The sequence below is a fragment of the Poecilia formosa genome, unplaced genomic scaffold (assembly GCF_000485575.1).
Source record: "Poecilia formosa unplaced genomic scaffold, Poecilia_formosa-5.1.2 Scaffold6, whole genome shotgun sequence".
In the NCBI taxonomy this organism is placed as follows: domain Eukaryota; kingdom Metazoa; phylum Chordata; class Actinopteri; order Cyprinodontiformes; family Poeciliidae; genus Poecilia; species Poecilia formosa.
Genome location: NW_006799945.1, coordinates 5,304,098 through 5,323,495, shown reverse-complemented (window position 1 = coordinate 5,323,495; position 19,398 = coordinate 5,304,098). Strand labels below are relative to the sequence as shown.

General features: G+C 38.0%; 1 protein-coding gene across 6 annotated transcripts; it reads left to right on the top strand.

Annotated features, from left to right (window-relative positions):
• Positions 1–1,640: 1,640 nt before the first annotated feature.
• golga2 (golgin A2) lies at positions 1,641–19,344 on the top strand. 6 transcript variants are annotated; one of them, XM_007569412.2, is made up of 28 exons: positions 1,641–1,741; positions 3,184–3,324; positions 4,460–4,528; positions 5,297–5,449; positions 5,717–5,763; positions 6,408–6,471; positions 7,073–7,126; positions 7,538–7,618; positions 8,172–8,210; positions 8,334–8,396; positions 8,867–8,960; positions 9,080–9,186; positions 9,376–9,434; positions 9,611–9,752; positions 9,896–9,985; positions 10,817–10,924; positions 11,011–11,098; positions 11,212–11,354; positions 11,490–11,708; positions 11,928–12,041; positions 12,361–12,585; positions 13,306–13,405; positions 14,033–14,121; positions 14,236–14,455; positions 14,612–14,770; positions 14,857–14,963; positions 15,786–15,975; positions 16,447–19,344. In XM_007569412.2, the coding sequence occupies exons 1-28, from the start codon at positions 1,694–1,696 to the stop codon at positions 16,719–16,721; spliced, it is 3,288 nt and encodes a 1,095-aa protein (XP_007569474.1). In that variant the 5' UTR covers positions 1,641–1,693; the 3' UTR covers positions 16,722–19,344. The 6 variants fall into 6 exon arrangements, with proteins under 6 accessions (XP_007569474.1, XP_007569465.1, XP_007569481.1 ...); XM_007569403.2 differs by having other exon boundaries at positions 14,609–14,770; XM_007569419.2 differs by lacking the exon at positions 4,460–4,528 and having other exon boundaries at positions 14,609–14,770.
• Positions 19,345–19,398: the final 54 nt, after the last annotated feature.

Here is a 19,398-nt window from a genome sequence, read left to right as displayed (position 1 = left end):
TTCTAGAAACAGTATGAAAATGTAAAATATCGATAAAACAAAGAGCAATCTGTAAATCTAAGTAAAAAGGCCAGTCCCTGCATGTATGCATATCAATCTAGATTGAACTTAATCGACAGAATTTAATTTATTTTATGGTATTTGGATAAGTATCTATAAACATATTTTTCATCAGTTATTTTGTATTGACCTGGTGGACATTTCTAGAAATTAACTATAAACTATGATTTGTTGTTTCTCTTTAATTAATAGGCGACATATTGTTTTGTGTAGCCCCTGAATTTAAGAAAAACAACCCCCCATATTTCAATTTTATTTACCCAATATTCCAAAGAGTTCTTAAGTACTTTGAGATGTAAGCAAATGTCCTCAGCTGGTTAAATATTTCTAATTAAAACTAAATCAGAGTTCCACACACTATGAATGTTAAAGGGGAACATATAAGTGAATACATTAAAAAACACAAACATAAAAAAGTAAGCAAAAAGAGAAAAAAGCTGAACATGCTGAACAGATCCCCAAATTGGTGCACACAGATATTTAGCTCACTAGAAGGTAAAATCTATTTCTTTAAGGATCACTCATTTCCTCCTTTTCCTTCTGCAGCTATAAGGAGCTTCCAACACTAGGGAGAGCTATATTACTCAAATCTAATAATATAACCAGGAAGTTAAACTGGCTGTAAGATTTGCTCTGCTTTTTCAGTTTCTTACAATTGAACCAAAGACCACTCTCACTTTCAGACTTTGTGTTAATTCTAAAAATGTGTTACATATCTTAAATTTACATTTATGAAGAACAGTTTTACACCGATTTTTACTTTGGAAATCAATGCTATATTTATCATATTTAATAAATTACAAATATTTTTGTTGTATTTAATTACTTGAAGCCAAAATCTGTAGTTCATTAAGGGGGCATCAAGTTACTTTATCTATTACACAAACGATGGACTCTTCACATGCATGGCATACTCTTCTAAAATTCAGTCCCATATTGAAAGCTTAGGATTGATACAAAAATGAACGGTTTAATTGCCTTTAATTTTGCTGTGAAAGTGACAAATGGAATCTACCCAAGTAAAATGTAGTAAAATATCAGACAATACGGTTTATCAATTTAATTTTACTTTAGCTCCAATATAACCTATCAAAATAGTGTAGAAATTAATTAATATTACTTTATTTCATTGTTAGACCTCGTAAGAATGTTTTGTATGTTTTATCATACAGCCTGACATTGTAATTTACTTGCCCTGTCTGTTTTAATTTGTGTTTTATTCTTATGTGTTTTATTTGTGTTTTATGAATACTGTACAGCACTTTGTTGCAGTTAATATCTGTTTTTAAAGTGCTTTATAAATAAAATTGACATTGACATTGTATTGGAGTAATTATCACACTATGGTCTGACCCTTATCTAAAAAAAAAAAAAAAAAAAGAAAAGTTTCAAATAACGTCTTAAAGTTTAAGCACTTTAAAAGTGCTTATAAACACAGAAGAGCAAGAACTTATAGTGTAATAATAATGGGATCTACAATCACATTTTCCCCTACTTTATATCACAAGTCTATGTTTATCTAAAACTGGTTGCGCCCCCTAAGAACGGGGGCTTTGCGCCCCCTACCGATAGAAGGATCCATTAGCATCTTACTGATGACGTGGTTCGGTCGCTTGACCACCAGAGCAGCAGGATGGCCGACCAGAGTAGGCAAACAAAACTCGCTGCAGCTAAGAAAAAGGTAAAGTATATTAATAAATGACTTTCCTTAATTTCACGTTATATACTCATCATTTATTTAGCTTGCAAGTTTAATTCAACCGTGTTTCTACTTGTTGTATTATAAATTCCATGACTGAGCACGGGTGTTGTCATTACACGTCGTCCGACCTCTGCGATGTCGCACGTCCCTCCTCTCGCACTCATATTCCGGCTTCAATGAGCAGGAAAGACCGGTGCCTGTCTCCTGGCCTCCACTGATAGCATTAACCTACTGATAGCCTTCACCTTCGTCTATTCTTAGTTGGAAGTTGTATTCACGACATCCTATTCATCTTAGTGCCTCAACGAGTAACTCAACTGTGGGCCAAAGGTTTACCCGTCTATCAAGACAACCGTAAATTTAGTCATTGGCGAAATCTTAACGTGCTAAGGCAAGTTAACATTAGCAAACAAGCTCAAAAGCTAACGAACACATTGATACGGATGAGTGGAAATACCATAACACAGAAGCTTGACAACCTTTTGACTCGTTTGCAAAAAATGTTAACATCATAAATTGGGCTACAAACAGTCGTTTTCAGAAAGTATAAAACTGAACTCCACAAAATTAGCTTGCTAGCATAATGAACTGGATTGAATCAAGGGGACTGTTTTGACAGCTGACACCCCTCTTCTCGGACAGAAGAGGAGCTGTTTTGGAGTTTTGTAGAAAGATGAATACATTTCGACCACTGTACTCCTCAATATTTAATCTTTGACTCATATATTTTGTAAATAGGTGATCATAAATTTGAAACACCATTTAAAATTTGATTAGTCACTTGATTTCCTTGTTGTTCCTCCTGTTACTTTTCAGGGCCCTGAGCCTAAAATGTTATTTTTCAACTCACCTATTTTTAAAACATCATCTCTGGTTATTGTTGTTGTTATTCTTTTTCTTTTCAAGATTGAAACTGTATTTTTGTGTTTGTTTTAAACAACATCTGTTGTTTGAGTGGCATAGTTTTTGGTTTGTTTTTTTTAGAATAATTGGATTAAAGGTGCATTAGTAGAGATTACTTGGATGTTGCTTCATGCCAGACAAAATTCAACTTGAGAAACCTGCTTAATAAATATTGTTGACTTTTGGGGAGCAGCTGCAAAGAGGCCTTGTGTTAGATCTAAAATTATGCAACTGCATATTCATCATTTTAAATGAATATGTGTAGCGTTTTATATATATATATACATATGGTGAACAGTGAACAATATCTAAAAAAAATAAGGATATGAAAGCAATTAATTACTTTAACAGTTAATTTTGCTGTAAGGTGTCAGAGCGTTTTTAATGCCCTACTAGCCCTCTTTATATTTTACAAGTTGTATAAAACATAATATTTGGCTAAAGAAAGACATAAATATTTTGGAAACAGAGAAGGTAAAACATTCTTTCTGCATTCTGTTTCTTTTTGTGTTGCTCAGCTGAAGGAGTTTCAACAGAAGAGCTCTCCTGCTTCTGTGGGAGGAGAAAGGGGAGGAGGAGGAAGTGGAACAGGATCCAAGAAGAAGCGCAAGGTGAAGGAAGTGAACCAACTTGATGCAGACAGAGATTCCCCAGACAATGTGAGTTTTTCTGTAACGTTCTGCTCATTTAGTCTTTTTTTTCTTGTGTTGGTTGTTGGATTAGATTGCCTCCTAATACTACATGTACATTTCACCCCTGTATTTAGTCCTTTGTATTTTGTGCACTAATTATGTTGCTAGTTGCAAAACTGTGTTACTAATTTCATACATTTACATTTCTTGACATAGATTGCTAGAAAAGCAGTTCTGTTTGATATTCTCTTAAACATGCTCAGAAATACAGAATATCAGATGGTATTGGAAAGCTCTGTGATAATTGTCAGTCATAAGGAAGGAAATGTGTATTAGACTTTAAACAGTAGTTCTAATAATGTTGGTTACTATACCAGTTATTGTAAACACACCTTTTGTTTTTCAACAAAAGTGTGATTGAAGTAGCCTATTGATATCAAGCATTGCCTCTTGCTTTGTGTTCCAATTGAACAGTCTGTGGTCACATTAAAAAGGCTAATGAGGACGTGTGTGTGTGTGTGTGTGTGTGGGGTGCTGCTTTCAGACAGCACATGCGCATAACTTGGCTCTGCCTCATGACATTTGACCTGCGTTTACGGCCGTTCTTTAGACAGCTGTCGATGTTCTTCTCACTGTTACAATAACAGTGACTTCACCCTACTCTGCAGTAGTCGCACACATGACCATTAACTTAAAAATGCCATTTGTAAAGTAAGAATCTCTATCTTTGAATTGTGTTTCAAATATCAGCATCTTTTCACTTTTCCTTTTCCTTTCTTTAATTCTGCTCGCTCTCTCAACATATCAGTTATTAATTTTAACAACTCTTTGTTCGTATGATTGGAAAGCCTAAACTTATAAGTGCAAATTGTTAATTTCAGTTCAGTTTCTTGGATAGAATTCATATTGAAATAAGAAGTTTACTGGTAGTTCAAATCTAATTTAATTTAGGCCTAATTATGACTGTAAATGGAGAGGCGAAAAAAGAACTTGTACAAATGATGGCAACATATGTTGTGGTCACTTTATTCTTGTCACACACTAACCTCTGCAGCTCTTCCTTGTGGTAGCTGCTTCTATCATTTATCTCTCTGTGACTTTGAGTTGTTTTCTGCCCTGTCACTTCTCTCTTTCTGTCTGCTGCTGTTTCTTTCTGTTGTAGTTTGACAGTTTTCTGAAAGCACTTAGTCAAAGCAATGGAGTAGTCGTCCCACCTAATGGCAACTGTCAGGTGAGCCTTTGTCCCTCTCTTTCTGCTTTACCCTTGTCCTTCCCCCTCTCTGCACTTCTTTCTGTAAATAGCTCTTCCTCATTTTTGGTGTGCAAGATTATGCCTTGTCTGCTGTTCAAATTTTTTTCACATTGACCAAAACACACAACCAGTTGAAACCCAAGTCTTGAATGTTTTGTCTTTGTAAGCTCATTTCAAGAAACTTCAGAAATGATTTCAACAGGTGGAGTGTGCAGCATTCTTTGTTCTTTGTTCATTGCATGTCAGTACATTGTTTTTTTTTTTGTTTTTTTTTGAAGAAATGTTGATCTTATGTTGTCTAGTGTTATTGGTTGGCATTTGCAGATTCTTAAGCTAAACATAGCTGTGGTTCCTGTTGCTTAATGTTCAATGCAGATGAATATCTTGGTAAACAAGAACGCTGCTCACTTTTCAGCTTGTTTCTTTTTTCTTTGATGTTGAGTGTACCTGCTTTTGAAATATCACATCACCTCAAACACATTACATATTAACATTAAAATGCTAATAAGACTGCAATGTGTTCACAATGCAGTTTACAGTAACAGATAATGACAAGAGTTGGTCACTAAACCATTAAACACTGTATGTTTGAGGATTGTACTTTTTGTCCTCATGTTTATTTTGTTAATATTTAGACATAAACTGTAAACTGCATTAACATGACAGGTTTTTTTGTGTGCCAATACTTGAAAACACTTGTCGTCTTACATTAAAAGTGAGTTGGCATTTTTGTGTATGTTACCTCAGACCTTTGCTGACATGGAGGCCATGGGGTCCCCTGTTCCTCAGCTGCCGGAGGAGCCTCACAGCGAGTCCGGCCGAGACTCGCCTGTGTCTAACTCTGCTAGTGCTAACGCTGCTACTAACTCTGAGTTTGTCAGTCACAACACTGAGTTGCAGGTGTGTCTTTTTTTTCCTGTCTGCATGCTTGTTTTATCGTTTAAAATGCACCTAAGATGCCATAACAGGTCATGTTGACATACAACATTTCCAGCCTAAGAATTTGTGAACTTGCCTGAAGTTAGGATAAGTAGGATTTTTGGCATAGTTATAGAAAATGTCAAAAATAGTAGTCTTTTTTGTGATGGTTTAATGCGCTGTTCTAGCACATAAATTCACCTGCGTGTTTTCTTACTAGCCTCTGCTTCTAATTTTCTCTCTGTATAGGATTTCCCAGATACCAACGGAAACCGTAGTTTAAAGGAGGAAACTAGGTGGGTTTTTAATTTTCAGTGATGTAATTTAACTTGTTTTTATTCAGTCTTGTCACACACAGTTTTTACTTTTGTAAATGTAACTTTATTTGATATTTGTTGCAATCTATTTCTTTTAAGGATTTGTTTTTAATGTTTTGACTTTAGTCCTTTTCCTGGGCGTTATCTTTTCTTATATTTTTTCTACAATATGTGAAAAACTAGCATGTCTGGTACTTTTTATATGGTTTCTTCAGGACGTTTTAGACCTTGTTTCAACTTTCAATGCTTTTACAAAGTAGAGAGGTGAAGATTGTTTCATCTTTGTATCTGATGGGAGTTTACCTTTGTAATAACTGGATGCTGATCTATTACTCAAACACACTGCTGTGCCTGGGCTCAATTTAGCTCCATGTCACTAATTTTTGGGTTTTCTTTCAGCATATTTGCTTTTTTTTTTAAATTTTTTTCCAGCAGCGATACTTCATAATCTCTGTGCAAAATTGCCTATTAACATTCATAACTTACTTGAGTTTCTCAGACACTCTGTAAAAGCAGTGCTGTCTTTTCTCCACTCTGTTATTTTGAGTCCACCCCTGTTGCTGCTTGTAGCATAAAACGGGAAAGTTTATAATTTGCATTCATCTGGCACGTCTATTTTGCAGACCGTTGTCTTCCACAGAGAGCCTGCGGCAACTCTCGCAACAACTAAATGGTCTGGTCTCTGAGGTAGGGTGTTACAGACATCACTGTCATCCCATGCCTTTCTATCTCTCACTCTTTCTGCCTCACACTTTGTCATGCTGTGTTAGGCTTTTAACAAAACACCCTGCCGGTCTACATTTCCAACCAGTGTGTGTGTTGCATCTATTGTTTGCAAGAATGCACTGGAAGCATTTTCAGCTCTGCCAGTCCTCATACTGACACCATCACCTGGTGTTCTTATCAGATATACAGTATCCTCCCTGAACTTTGTTTGGCACTGGAAAACAGTACGCAACAGTTAATATCACGGTGTGTTTTATGTTAAATTTGCTCAGTTCTGAGAAAGATTAACTGTGTAATCATCTCACCTTTATAAAGATCATGTTGCTATCCAAAGTATGAGAAAACAAATGTGATTAAATTAATTGGGGTCCTTCTTTGCTATCAAAAATTTGAAGGTGTAATATAGTTTTTGAATTAATCATTTTGCCCATTAATATGCCTGCAGAGGTGGACTCTGTATGGGGGAATGTTGTCCTCACCTTCTCTTTGCATCGCAAATATGTAAAGTGTGTCATCAGTTCTGTTGCAAAGCTCGTAAATTGTGATTTCATTGTCGTTCCAGTCGACATCTGCTCCATATGTGAATGGGGAAGCTGCACCTTCTGGAGAACTGGAGGTAAGGTGGAAAACTTTCTTTTTTCCTCCACTTTGGATTTGTTTTGTATATTTTTACTCCTGAGCTACTCCTACACCATTCCGAATAGGATTTACTTTCTCCACGCTTGGTCCACTTGCCTTCAAAGTATTTTAAAACTAGCATTTTTTCTTATTTTAATCATGTGGCATTTTCCATCATTGAAAGCATATTACCCACCACTTGTAACAGTAATATTATTTGCCTCCATGTTAATATTTCACATTTAAATATTTGTCTTCCTCCCCTGTGTTCTCTGTTTGACTTTTGTTCCTTCACCTTATCCGTGTCTTTATATTTATTATTTTCCTTTTTTTTTTTTTTTTTTTTNTTGTCGCAGTTTTTTTTTTTTTTTTTTTTTTTGTTTCCCGGATGCATGTGTGCACGTGATAGAGTCGGAACCAGGAGCTGGCAGCCGCCCTGGAATCTAGCAAGCTAACAAACTCTCAGCTCAATACCAAGCTAGACCAGCTGGTAAGAAGCTGTGTGTATGCATATCTGTGTGCCCTTGCTTTTTGCATTGTTACCCTAACCTCCCGTTCTGTTATTTATTTGCATTACGCTTTGGATCGCAATGCATTTTGCATGCTATCATAACCACCAGGCCATCACACTCATCTTTTATTATCTCTCTCTCATTTTTATCTGTTGCTCAGGTGGATTAGGGTGCATCCTGCAACTCTAAATATAGTATAAGCACCCCATTGGGTGCACATTTTAATCAGGCATCTTAACACTTTGCTTGTAGTTGCATGATGTTCAGGGCTTGTTGAGCCAGTTTAGTGGACTATCCTCAATAACATTATAGCAAACATTAAATAATATGACACATTAGGAATTACCAAACATGTCTATTATTTTTGTTCTTTGCACAGCAGTTGTGTGGCTGGCATGTAAAAGATCTCATCTGCAGAATTTTTATTATATTTTCTAAGATAGAATAGAGTACTAAATATTCAATGACTTATTTTTTAATCCCCCCACCCCCACTGCCTAATCCTAATTTTATACTACATTGTCTTGGCAGGTACATCAAACTCAGGAGCTTACAGATCAGCTGCAGAAGGTTGGAAGTTTTTCCTCATTTTCCTACCTTTACAACATGTTTTACTCAATCCCATCTTTTATGATCTATGCCTTTGAGCTTTGTCATGGACAGTCATGCATTTTTGTAATTTCCTGCCTTCAGGAGCGAAAGGAATTTGAACAGAAATTTTCAAAGGAGCATGGAGCAATGCGGGAGCAGTTACAGGTAAATCCCTTAGAAATAATGAGATTTTATTTTAAGCATTCCTGTGGAAATATACCAGCAAAAAAAAATTACAATTGCATGGTGTTCCTTTTCCATAAATAGATGGTAATGTGATCCAAAACTCACCCTCCCTCCCCTCAGCGCTCAGAGTGATGCATGCTAAGGTTTCAGTGTATTTTATTTCTCTGCACTGGAACAAACTCTGAAAACCTGAAATGTGCAGAAACTGCTGGCTCCTTTGAATCAGGACTAAAAGCATTTTTGTTTACAGCAGCTTTTGATCAAAGACTCTGACTTTGATATTGAAGTGTTTGAAATATTTGCTTCTTTAAAACATTTAAGATTATATTATGACATGTTTTTGTTTCATGCAATACTTTTGTGTTATTTTTTTTAAATAAATGTTGCAGTATAAACAAGTGAAATCCACACTTGGAATCTTAATATTTTTTTAATTTGTTTCCTATAAGGTTCATATCCAAACCATTGGGATTCTGGTATCAGAGAAATCTGAGCTACAAACAGCACTACAATACACACAACAGGCTGCACGACAAAAATCAGGTGTGTCTGTAAGCATTAAAATGACTTTTGCAAGATTTTAGGTTTGCACAATCAGTCGGGTCAAGTAACTGTGTTTGCATGCTTGCAATGACATGCTCCGACTCCATGTGTGTTCGTAGCTGAAGCAGAGGAGTTCAATAACCGTCTGCAGACAACGAAGCAGAGAGTTTCAGAGCTGGAGCGAACTCTCTCTACTGTCTCCACACAGCAGAAGCAATTTGAGAGGGTAACGTACTTTAAAGAATTTATTATGAGACAAATGAATAAAGCTGTAACTTCTAAAATGAAATTAATTTTCAGTTGACTTATTCATGTCAAACAGAAATCAGCTTAGTTGAATGTATTTGAAATATTGCTGTCATGTTGTTAAGTATAAGCAATGTATGTTTTTTTTTTTCTTTCATTTTATCTTTAGCAAAACAAGGAGCTTGAAAAAGAAAGAGACAATTTAAGGCTAGAGGTGCTGAGACTCAAGTAAGTTTTTTTTTTAATTAGTGAGCATATTATAGGAATACATTTTATATATTATTCTGCTTTAAATTTGCTACTGCCAACTTAGTCTTGTTTAATTCAAACAAGTGCAGTTCAGGCTATGCAATTTCTGAAAGTATGAGGCAAGTGGAATATAATTTATGTTTGTTTGTTGACAGCAATTTAAGTGAGGAGTCAAAACAGCAGAGTTCAGAGCTGTCTGAACAGCTGAGACAGATTACACAAGATAATGCTGCAATGAGGCTGGAGGTAGACGATCTTCACAAGAGGCTGGAGATGGCGGACCTCATGCTTCAACAGGTGCATGCTTCATTATTCAAGAACATCACATCTGGCTCTGATTTTTACTGTTTAAATTGTACTGATCATTTATAATACAAATAGATATTTCTTTTTCATTGCTCATTCAAATTTTACATCAATGTGTTTTTATTTATCTCCAGTACTCCAGTCAGTCAGATTCCCCCGGTTTCAACCAAAAAGTCGAGATGCTGCTGGAAGAAAAGCAGCAGCTGGAGTCACGCAATCACCAGGTCTGAGGCATCTCCCTCTTACATGTACATTATGAAACCTTAAGGTAAAAAATAGGAGTTACAAACTTTCATGCAGACCTGCCAGCCTGTTTTCATTTTGCATAAACCTTTATCTCCAGTGACAGAATTTATCCTTCATTAATGTCATCCATAATTCAATATAATTAGGTGATCTGTTGTGCACTGAGGAATATGACTAAATACTGGGTAGCTTACAAATTCACCGTCAGATTGTCAGCTTAACGTGACAAAATATATTTGATTCAAAGTAACAAAGGTTTGCTCCTAGATTTCATTTTTAAAGTATATATTTTCTTTATAAAATAGAGTGGAAAATGAAGGATTGCAACAATGTTTGTGTAAATATGCAAATACATAGAATTTGGTTAAATTTGAAAAGTCCCACTGTTTCCTGGCCTATCATTGCTAATTTGAAATTGGCACACAAGCTACAATAAAAGGCAGGGACAACACTCTGAATACTGAACAGTTTTGGTTTAATTCAGCTTCAGTTAAGCAAAGTAACTAGATTTTACTGTTTTAAGTTGGTGGAGATTTGCCAAAAACACCTTCTACAACACAGATGACTGTTTTGGTACTTGTCAACTGTAGATTTATGCTAAAGTTGTCATTTTAACCTTTATTAGAGGTTGTTAGATTTAAATTGTTCTGCTGGTAGTTCTTGTTACAGCTCACAATATTATCAGTGACACAAGAATCCTTAAGCAGTAATCAGAAATATTGAGCTCATTTGTCTCATTCCGAACTTGATTATTTAAAAACATAAAGGTTAACTTTGACTAAGACTGTTGTATATCGATGATGTGGTAGCTTCTGGAGTCTGTAGCCCAGCTCAAGACGGAGCGAGATCGTTATGTGGAACGAATCCAGGAGGAGGGCCGTGTGTGGAAGGACAAAACCGAGCAGCTGCTTGCACAGGTATAATGATAAAATGTATACTATGTTTGACAATACCGCTGAAAACTTAACTGTTTGTGATGATTTATTTTAATTTCTGTGTGAAGGTGTCTTTGGTAGCAGAAGAGAGAGACAGAAACATCAACCGAGTCCAAGAGCTGGAGGCCAGCGTTGTAGAGCTGAAAAATGCTGCGGGTTAGATTTGTTTTCTCAGTTCTGTTGGGAAATAAACAGCATCCAAACCAGGGTTAACTGAAATCAAGCCATAATATTGGAGAGCTTGTTAAGTGTTATTCTTTCCTTTACAGCATTGTTGTCTGTGGAGAAGGAAGCCCAGGAAAATGCTGAGCCTCAACCTTCAGGACCATCAGAGGCAGAGGTGGCTCTGCAGGAGGCCCTCAGTAGTTTACAACAGGAGAAAGATGCCATTACTGCTCAATACCAGGCTCAGGTGTGCACTCTGTTGTTTTGTTTAAACATGTTGATGGATAAATAATAGCATATCCTGTATCAGATGGGTTGATTATCCCTGATATTTTGAAAATGAGACCAAATATTTTTCTACATATATTTGGTGTTCCCCCAGCTTCGAGATAACGAGCAGCTAAGTCGCATGTGTGCGGAGCAAGAGACCCGCCTGGAAGAGTTGGAGCGGCAGGTGGAGAGCCAGTCGCAGGAGGAAGAGGACCGCAGACGCATGCTGGAGGACGTCCAGTCAGACAAGGCCACGATTAGCCGAGCTCTTACCCAGAACCGCACACTGAAAGACCAGCTGGCCGAGCTACAGAACGGCTTTGTCAAGCTGGTGAGGCCAAAAATGAACTACCACTATTCTGATCATTCTTAATTTGTCTCCTTTTGCATTGGATTTATGCTCCTGCGTTTCAATTTCTAGTGTTTGTTTTCTACTGTTGCTTTCTAAAATTGAGCATAAATGAAGCCCATCCATTACTTTAGTGCTTCATATAAGTGACTGAGAGCTTGTTTTAAATCCAAGTTTCCTGTTACTCCATCATTATGACAGACTAATGAGAATATGGAGCTGACCACTGCAATCCAGTCAGAGCAACATGTGAAAAAGGAGTTGGCACGCAGGATGGGGGAATTACAAGAGGAGCTGCACAACGTCAAGGAGCAGGTAACATACCCACATCTGTTATAAAGCCTTGTGGTTTTTATATATATTGAGGAAACGAGTATTAAAACTGAGAATTACCTTCCAGTTTACTCTCAGTAAGTGTTAAAACTTACTCTCAATACTTCAAAACAGTAACATTTTTGTATGGACACCAATACCTTTATCAACTGTACACAGTTTTTCTTTTCTTTTTTTTTTTTTTTTAATAATTGGAAATGATAAAGACTTGTGAAATTTAATTAACTGAAGTTTTTGAGCAACTGAGGAATAATCTGCTGCTTTTTGGTTTTAATGTCCATTTTTCTTTTGTTGCCTCCAGCTGGAGCTAAAATGTCAGGAGACACGGGGCGTTCTAGAGCAGAGAGACCAGGTGGTGGCCCATCTGCAGCAGTACTGCGCTGCCTACCAGGCCGTGGCTGCAGACAGGGAACAGCTCCACCAACAGTTTCTGCAGCAGACCCAGCTCATGGACCGACTGCAGCATGATGAAAGTCACGGCCGTGTACAGCTGGACATCAGCCAGAATCAGCTCCAACAAGCAGAGGTGTGTACGGACCCTGAATCTTAAAATTATGATCAAGGTTTTTATTTACCTCAGCTGCCTAAAATTGACCTATTTTGCAAAATTCAATTTTTGCATGTTTTTTTTGTGTACTCAACTGGTTCTTAAAGGTTTTACTTCTGCTTTTCACAGTTGTACGGTTGTAAAATTGTGCATCTGTTTGCAGGCATTTTCACAAGCGAGTGTAAATGTTGAGTTGGAGTGTGTGGCCGTCAGAAGCTTATTTGGATATGAAGTGACAAAAAGCCCTTAATCCATTCTGAAAGGAGCTTAGAATAGGAAGAACCAACTAGACTAAAATCTCTTTATCTAATGATGTTAATGTGCAAAATATGTAATGAACATGTTTTGTATAGCTCATAGAGCTATACTTACTCTTTCAAGGAAGCATAGTAAGTCACCTTTAAGGTACCGATGCTGTATATGAGGCAGGATTTTGTTTGAGCCAGGCATTTTATGGTGTTGTAAAAAATATGCAGATGACATTCAGATTAATTGCATCAAATTTTGAGGCTGAACCGTCACTTCAAAATGCTTACGTCTGGCACATTTAGTGTTTAAACATTTACATAAACTCATGTACTTCATGCCAGGCGTTTTGTTATTTCATGCTTAATTATTTACTCTATCTGCTGTATAATTACCTGATACACAAACATTCATGAGTAATTTTAGTATTGTTTTAAATGTTTGCTCTTGTAGAAGCATTTGGAGCAGTTGGTCAGAGACAACGAACAGCTGAAGGCTGAGATAAAAGAGCTGCTCAACAGTTCAGCTCTTGTGGCGACGTCCAGAGACCAGGGTAAGGGTTTGTTCTGTATTCGTGCTTTGCTGGTGTTTTTCATTTTGTGCTCGTACTCCTCTTTGCTTTAGTAGTGTTTGTACAAATTACATGAGCAGAAATATCCAGTTTTAACATCGTTTTATGAAACGATGTTAAAACTGGATATTTTCTCTACAGAAAAATCCAACTTTTTCTGCAAAGAAAGTTGGATTAATGGACCCTTTAATGGGTCCGTAATACCAAGGATGTTTCAGAGTTCACCATCATTTGGTATTCAGAACATTTGATTAATTGATCTCGAACTTGTCTGACTTTAACTTTTTCAAACATCTTGGAACGTTCAAACTTTAACTATATTCCTGAACCGGAGTCGTTCGCCCTTTGTGAACGCTCCCAGAATCTGTTGTTTGTTTAAGAGTCACTTTAAAACAGCTAAAAGGTGCTTCACCAAGAACTAAAAAGATAATTTTGAGACTGGTAGTCACCTACTTTTATTATTAGTTGTGTTGAGTTATTTGATTTGTACTTGGTTGATTTGTTTGTTGCAAACAGCTGCAAGTTAATTTGTGGTGGGAGTTGAATGCAAAATGGGTGAAGTTATATACATCAGATATTTCTATTGTTCTACTTTGTCATGTAATTTAGGAGATGGAGTGGAAAGCCACTCAGCGGAGGAGAGTCCTACAAAGTCTTCTATTGTTATCCCAGAAGACTTTGAGAGCCAGAAAGAGATGGTTGGTATAGAGATGGAAGTCACTTTGTGTCTGACCTGATTTACATAATGTGGTAGTAATTTTCTGCTTCCCATGTTAGGTCTCCTTTATCACACTTTTTCATTCTTCCAACAGGAGGATTTTATCCGTGGGGCTTTGGCTCAGGTGGAAGCGGAGAGGGACGAAGCCAGAAGGCAGCTGGAGGAGGAGCACAGGCTCCACATGGCAGCCCGGCAACAGGCGGTCGTGGCCCTTAGACTGGAGCAGCAACACCACAACTACACACCTGTTCATGAAGATGGTCATGGGCATGATGATTGTCACAGTCACACTGAGCACAGTCATGAGCATTCAGGTCAGAAAAACAGAACAATTTTCTTTTATGTTAAAGTACCACGTTGCACTGCTCTGTAGAGTAAATTAGTTTCACCTGCTGGCTCTCACACTGTTTATAGCTATAATAGGTTGGTCACTATGTAAACCCTCAGTATCCGCTATGCTACCTCAGCAGAAGGAGTCCCAGTTGAAGTTCATCAGGCGCTGCAAGCCGCCATGGAGAAGCTCCAGCAGCGCTTCACCTCCCTCATGCAGGAGAAAGCCGACCTGAAGGAGCGGGTGGAGGAACTGGAGCACCGCTGCATCCAGCTGAGTGGAGAGACTGACACTATAGGTATGAACTACTTGCTTTTTAAAAATTTTATGGTTGTAGTTTGTGAATTTAATAAAATTTTTGTTTTTACTCATTGTTATTTTAAGGGGAGTACATCGCCCTGTACCAAAGTCAGCGGGCCATAATGAAGCAGAAGCACCAGGAGAAAGAGCAGTATATCAACATGCTGGCCCAAGACAAAGAGGAGATGAAGGTTCTGTACTGATGAGTTCTGATGGAGAGGCACATTTACCGTATTTTCCGCACTATAAGGCGCACCTAAAAACCTTCAATTTCCTCAAAAGCCGACAGTGCGCCTTATAATCCGGTGCGCCTTATATATGGACCAATATTGAGCCACAATAGGTCTTGCAACTACGGTAAGCAGCCGCCGACTTCATTTTCGCCCGTAGAAGAAGAAGCGCGCGGTGCATGCTGGGATAGTTGTCAGAACGCTGGTTTGTTAATAAAGTTTGACTGACCTATCTACCTACCGACCGTCTAGAATCAGGAGAACGTGGTGCAAAATGACCTGGTGGTGTGTAGGTCATTTAGCACCACGTTCTCCACGAACATGCTGTGCGCAAATGGAGAAGGGTGACCATCGTCCGGCCACGCCCCGGCCCAGTCGCAGGAAGCTCTCCTCGCTGACTGGAGTTGGACTGTTTTGTTGACATTCCCTGTAGTGCAGCTCCATCTAGTGGATGCATAACGTAACTCCAGCCTCTACTGTACGCCTTATAATGCGGTGCGCCTTATATATGAAAAAAGTTTTAAAATAGGTCATTCATTGAAGGCGCGCCTTATAATCCGGTGCGCCTTATAGTGCGGAAAATATGGTAAATGTTTTCTGAAACTGACATTTTTCTGTGTTTTCTCATTACTCTGTAAACACTTCATCAGCATAAATGTCCTTTAGATCACTTTAAAGATTGAAATCAGCCTCTCTTCTCTCTCTCTCTGTCTCATATATATATATATAAAAAAATTATTTTTGCACCACCAGTAGTAATGATTTGTTTCATTTCGCCCTCAGGCCAAACTGGCAGAGCTGCAGGATCTTGTCCTCAGGCTTGTGGCCGAGAGGAACGACTGGTACAATCGTTACACTGGAGCTGCAGCCCGCATGGGAACAGCGAACCCCGACCTGCTTCCTGTTGGGGAGGAGCACTCTCACTTACAGCAGCAAGCACATAAGCATGAGCTTAATGCTGTCGATGGAGAAGGTAAGAGCAAGACGGACCAAATCAGAAAATGGTCTGAAAACTAAAACTTTTCAATTTCAAGTCCGGTGGAGGTCAGAGGATTAAAGACCAGTAAGCAGGCTCATGGGCCAATTCGGCCCACCTTTACTTTTTATGTGGCTCTCTAGTTTCAGTCGCCAAATTGCATCAATCAAACCTTCCAGTTTTTTGCTGTTTTGCAATCATGGAAATCCAACAAAATGAAAAAATCCCACCATTTTTTCGCACTAATGCATAACTGAGTTTGTTGCAATTGTTCTCATTGTTGTCATTTAACTTGGTAGCCTGTTTTTTTTTTTTTTTTGTGGTTCATTTACTAAGTTGAAAAACACTGGTCAGGTTAAAATCAACATATTCCAGTCACCAGCCAACTTCTAAGTGCAGCTCTAGTGTATTTGATGTGTTTTCTAATCGACTTTATCATCCTGAAACTTCATGTGTTGTTCTCTACAGAAGCCATAGAGGTCAGCCCACTCTCTGAGACCTCCCCACTACACGGTCTAGAAGCTGCCTCATCCCAAACATTACCATATAGTTCTGTTCAGACTGAGTCCAAACCTCTGGTGCCCAGAGAGGACGGCACCGCCCAGCAAATCATGCAGCTTCTCCATGAGATCCAGAACCCCCAGGGAGCTCCGCGGTCACCGCCGTTCCTGGGCGAAAATCCCTGCATCCCCTTCTTTTACCGGCCCGACAAACAGGATGAAGTAAAGATCCTGGTGGTGTGAGGCCCAGAGTGTGACTGAGGTTCTGTGGTTGAATGATTTGTAGCTTGATGAACATATTTACACATCTCAAGAAGTTTCCCACTTTAACGACCGTCTCACCCAGTTACACTGAAATGGCCCCTATTTGTTCAGTTTGCTCCCCCTTGTTTTGCTTTGTCATTTTTTTTTACAGATGGGAGACAATTAGTATTCCAAAACAAAACTTGATTAATCTCCTTATTGCAATTTTTAAACCCTATCCTCCTTTTGTCACTTAACTCATACATGTGCAATACTGGGGCCATATATTCTGCCCCCTTTGCTGGTACAGCACTCAAAGAGCTGCTAAAAATGACCAGTTCTTGTGCAAAAATCAGTTTCAATTCACTGTACTCATGCCAAAAGCATCAGATTTGAATGTAATAAACCCAAGTATTTAAATGTGTGTGAAATCCAAGGAGATGGGTGCAGAGAGCAGACACCAGGTTGGTTGGACTAACATTAAATGCAGAGAGCTGTAGGGCAAAGTTAAGTCGACAGGTGCACATGAAACTTTGTGCCGTTTAGTTTTGAAGTCATGAGGTTGCTAAGTTACACTAACAAGTTCAGGAAGTTCAAGAGGGTGTTGCTGATTGGTACCGTTTCCAAAACTACGTTCGTCTCCTTTGTTTCCTACTTCGAACACTGAAAATAACTCTTATGTTTGTACATTACATAATGTTAATACTTGTGAAATCTATTTTGTGTTGATGTGTTTTAAACGTGCTTAGACTGAGACGTCAACACCGTTACAAACCGGTGGTTGATCAGGTGAAATATGGGCATGGATGCAATTTAAAAGACCCCTTGAAGTTTAACAATGATTAAATATGTTGAAGGCACAACACACCTCTGTTCTAAAAGCTTGGGTCGCTGTGCTAAAGGTTTCTTCCCAACCTATTTCCTTAAATTGATATTTACTATGGCAGATATTATATTACAACATGTTATGAGGCATTTTGCTGGTTTCACCACAGACATATTTTACATTCCAGTCGCTTTCTTCTCTTCCTCAACTGAGCGTCTCGGCTAAAAAAATTATTTTCATGGGGTTTTACGTTTGGGACACTATTCTTCAGGGCTTGTTGTGTTCTGTTACGTTCATGTTTGGTTTTACATATCAAAGGATTCAATACACATCTTTGACAACTGGAATGCGTGAGACTGTGTAAGTGAATTTTTTTTTGCTTGGAATCCAGATTTTTCTCTTAGCCAAAAGTGCATCTCTTCTACTTTGTTTTTGTAAAAAAAAATGTTAGATTATACAAATATGATTGCACTAAATCTGTACAAAGCTTTCTCACACAGCTCACCCTGTGCTGACGGACCGTTTGGAATAGCATGGGTTTCAGTGAAAGGGGAGGGCGTGTCCCATGAAGCTTCATGCTGAGGATTCCCCTGAATTTAATTACCGGTGTGCGCTCTGTCACACTCAGAATATGGCCATGCGTTTTAACTAGGACAACTTGGACTTTAAAAAATCTTTTCCATAGTTGAGGGACCAATTGGGTAAAGAAAAAGTATTAAACTCATGAAAAAAAAAAGTTACATTTGTCATCTCCATTCAGCAATAGGTCTTGCGTAATAACACTTGTGAATATATCTCTTTTGGGCATTAAAAGCAAGGAATTGCAGAGAATCCCAACATTATAATACAACTCTGGCTTTGTGTTTGCAGAGACTGGCAAGAGATACAAAGCAGATCGCCTTCCTATGAATTTGACTAAACAAAATTGGAGCATTTCCAATTTGAGAACAATTCATATTGGCTCTCATTTACTGGGCTTTGAAATTGCACACAGAATGTTTATTGCTAGAAGTATCAAAAGGCAAAGTAATGGTGCAGAATGTGGTAGTTTTTGCAGACTCCACAAAGCAAACCATGTAAATTACAAGAAAAAAATGTATGGGTACAGTTACAGGAATTGCAGAAAGCACCAATAGTAAAACACAACATTTCTATTTTAAGAACCCCTACATTTTCTTTCTTCAGATTTAGTTTTAATATATATATATTTTTTGTTTGAACGCTTTTTTGTTTTTCTTGGGTGGTCCGACCAACAGACAAATGCACAATACAATCTGCATTTTCTCCCCTCTCTCCTCCAAGTTGTGTGAAATCAACAATGTGGATGAAATGACTTCCTACTTCACCGCTTAACGATGTCACGTGTGATTGACACCAAGAAAAAACATTAACCGTCTTTTATTGTAAAAGAGGTGTTGTATATACTGTAACTGTGTAATATATTGTATATTCATAATGCCTGATGTGTTGAGGGGGATTCTGGGAGAAGCTGCTTCGCCACATTAACTGGCTGTATGGGGTTGTGTGTATGTCTGTTAGTGCAGAGTTGGGATTGTTGGCCGTTACTGACTGGCTGTGGTTTATTACGAACACCAACAAAATGGAAAAAAAAAATATTTATTTGGAGTAAGTTAGCATCTCATCTAATCAGTTTTAATATAAACTTGAAGTGAGTTTAGGATGAAGGATCACAGAGCAACCTGATTTTTGAGTGCTGCTTCAACCCAAGCTATTTTTTTTTCTCCTTTTCTCTTGAGTAATACTTTCCTCCTGAATAAAACTGATTGAGCAACTCAAGCTGTCTGGACTCGCTTTTTGTTGGGATTCACCAAATTGTTCGGTATTATAAAC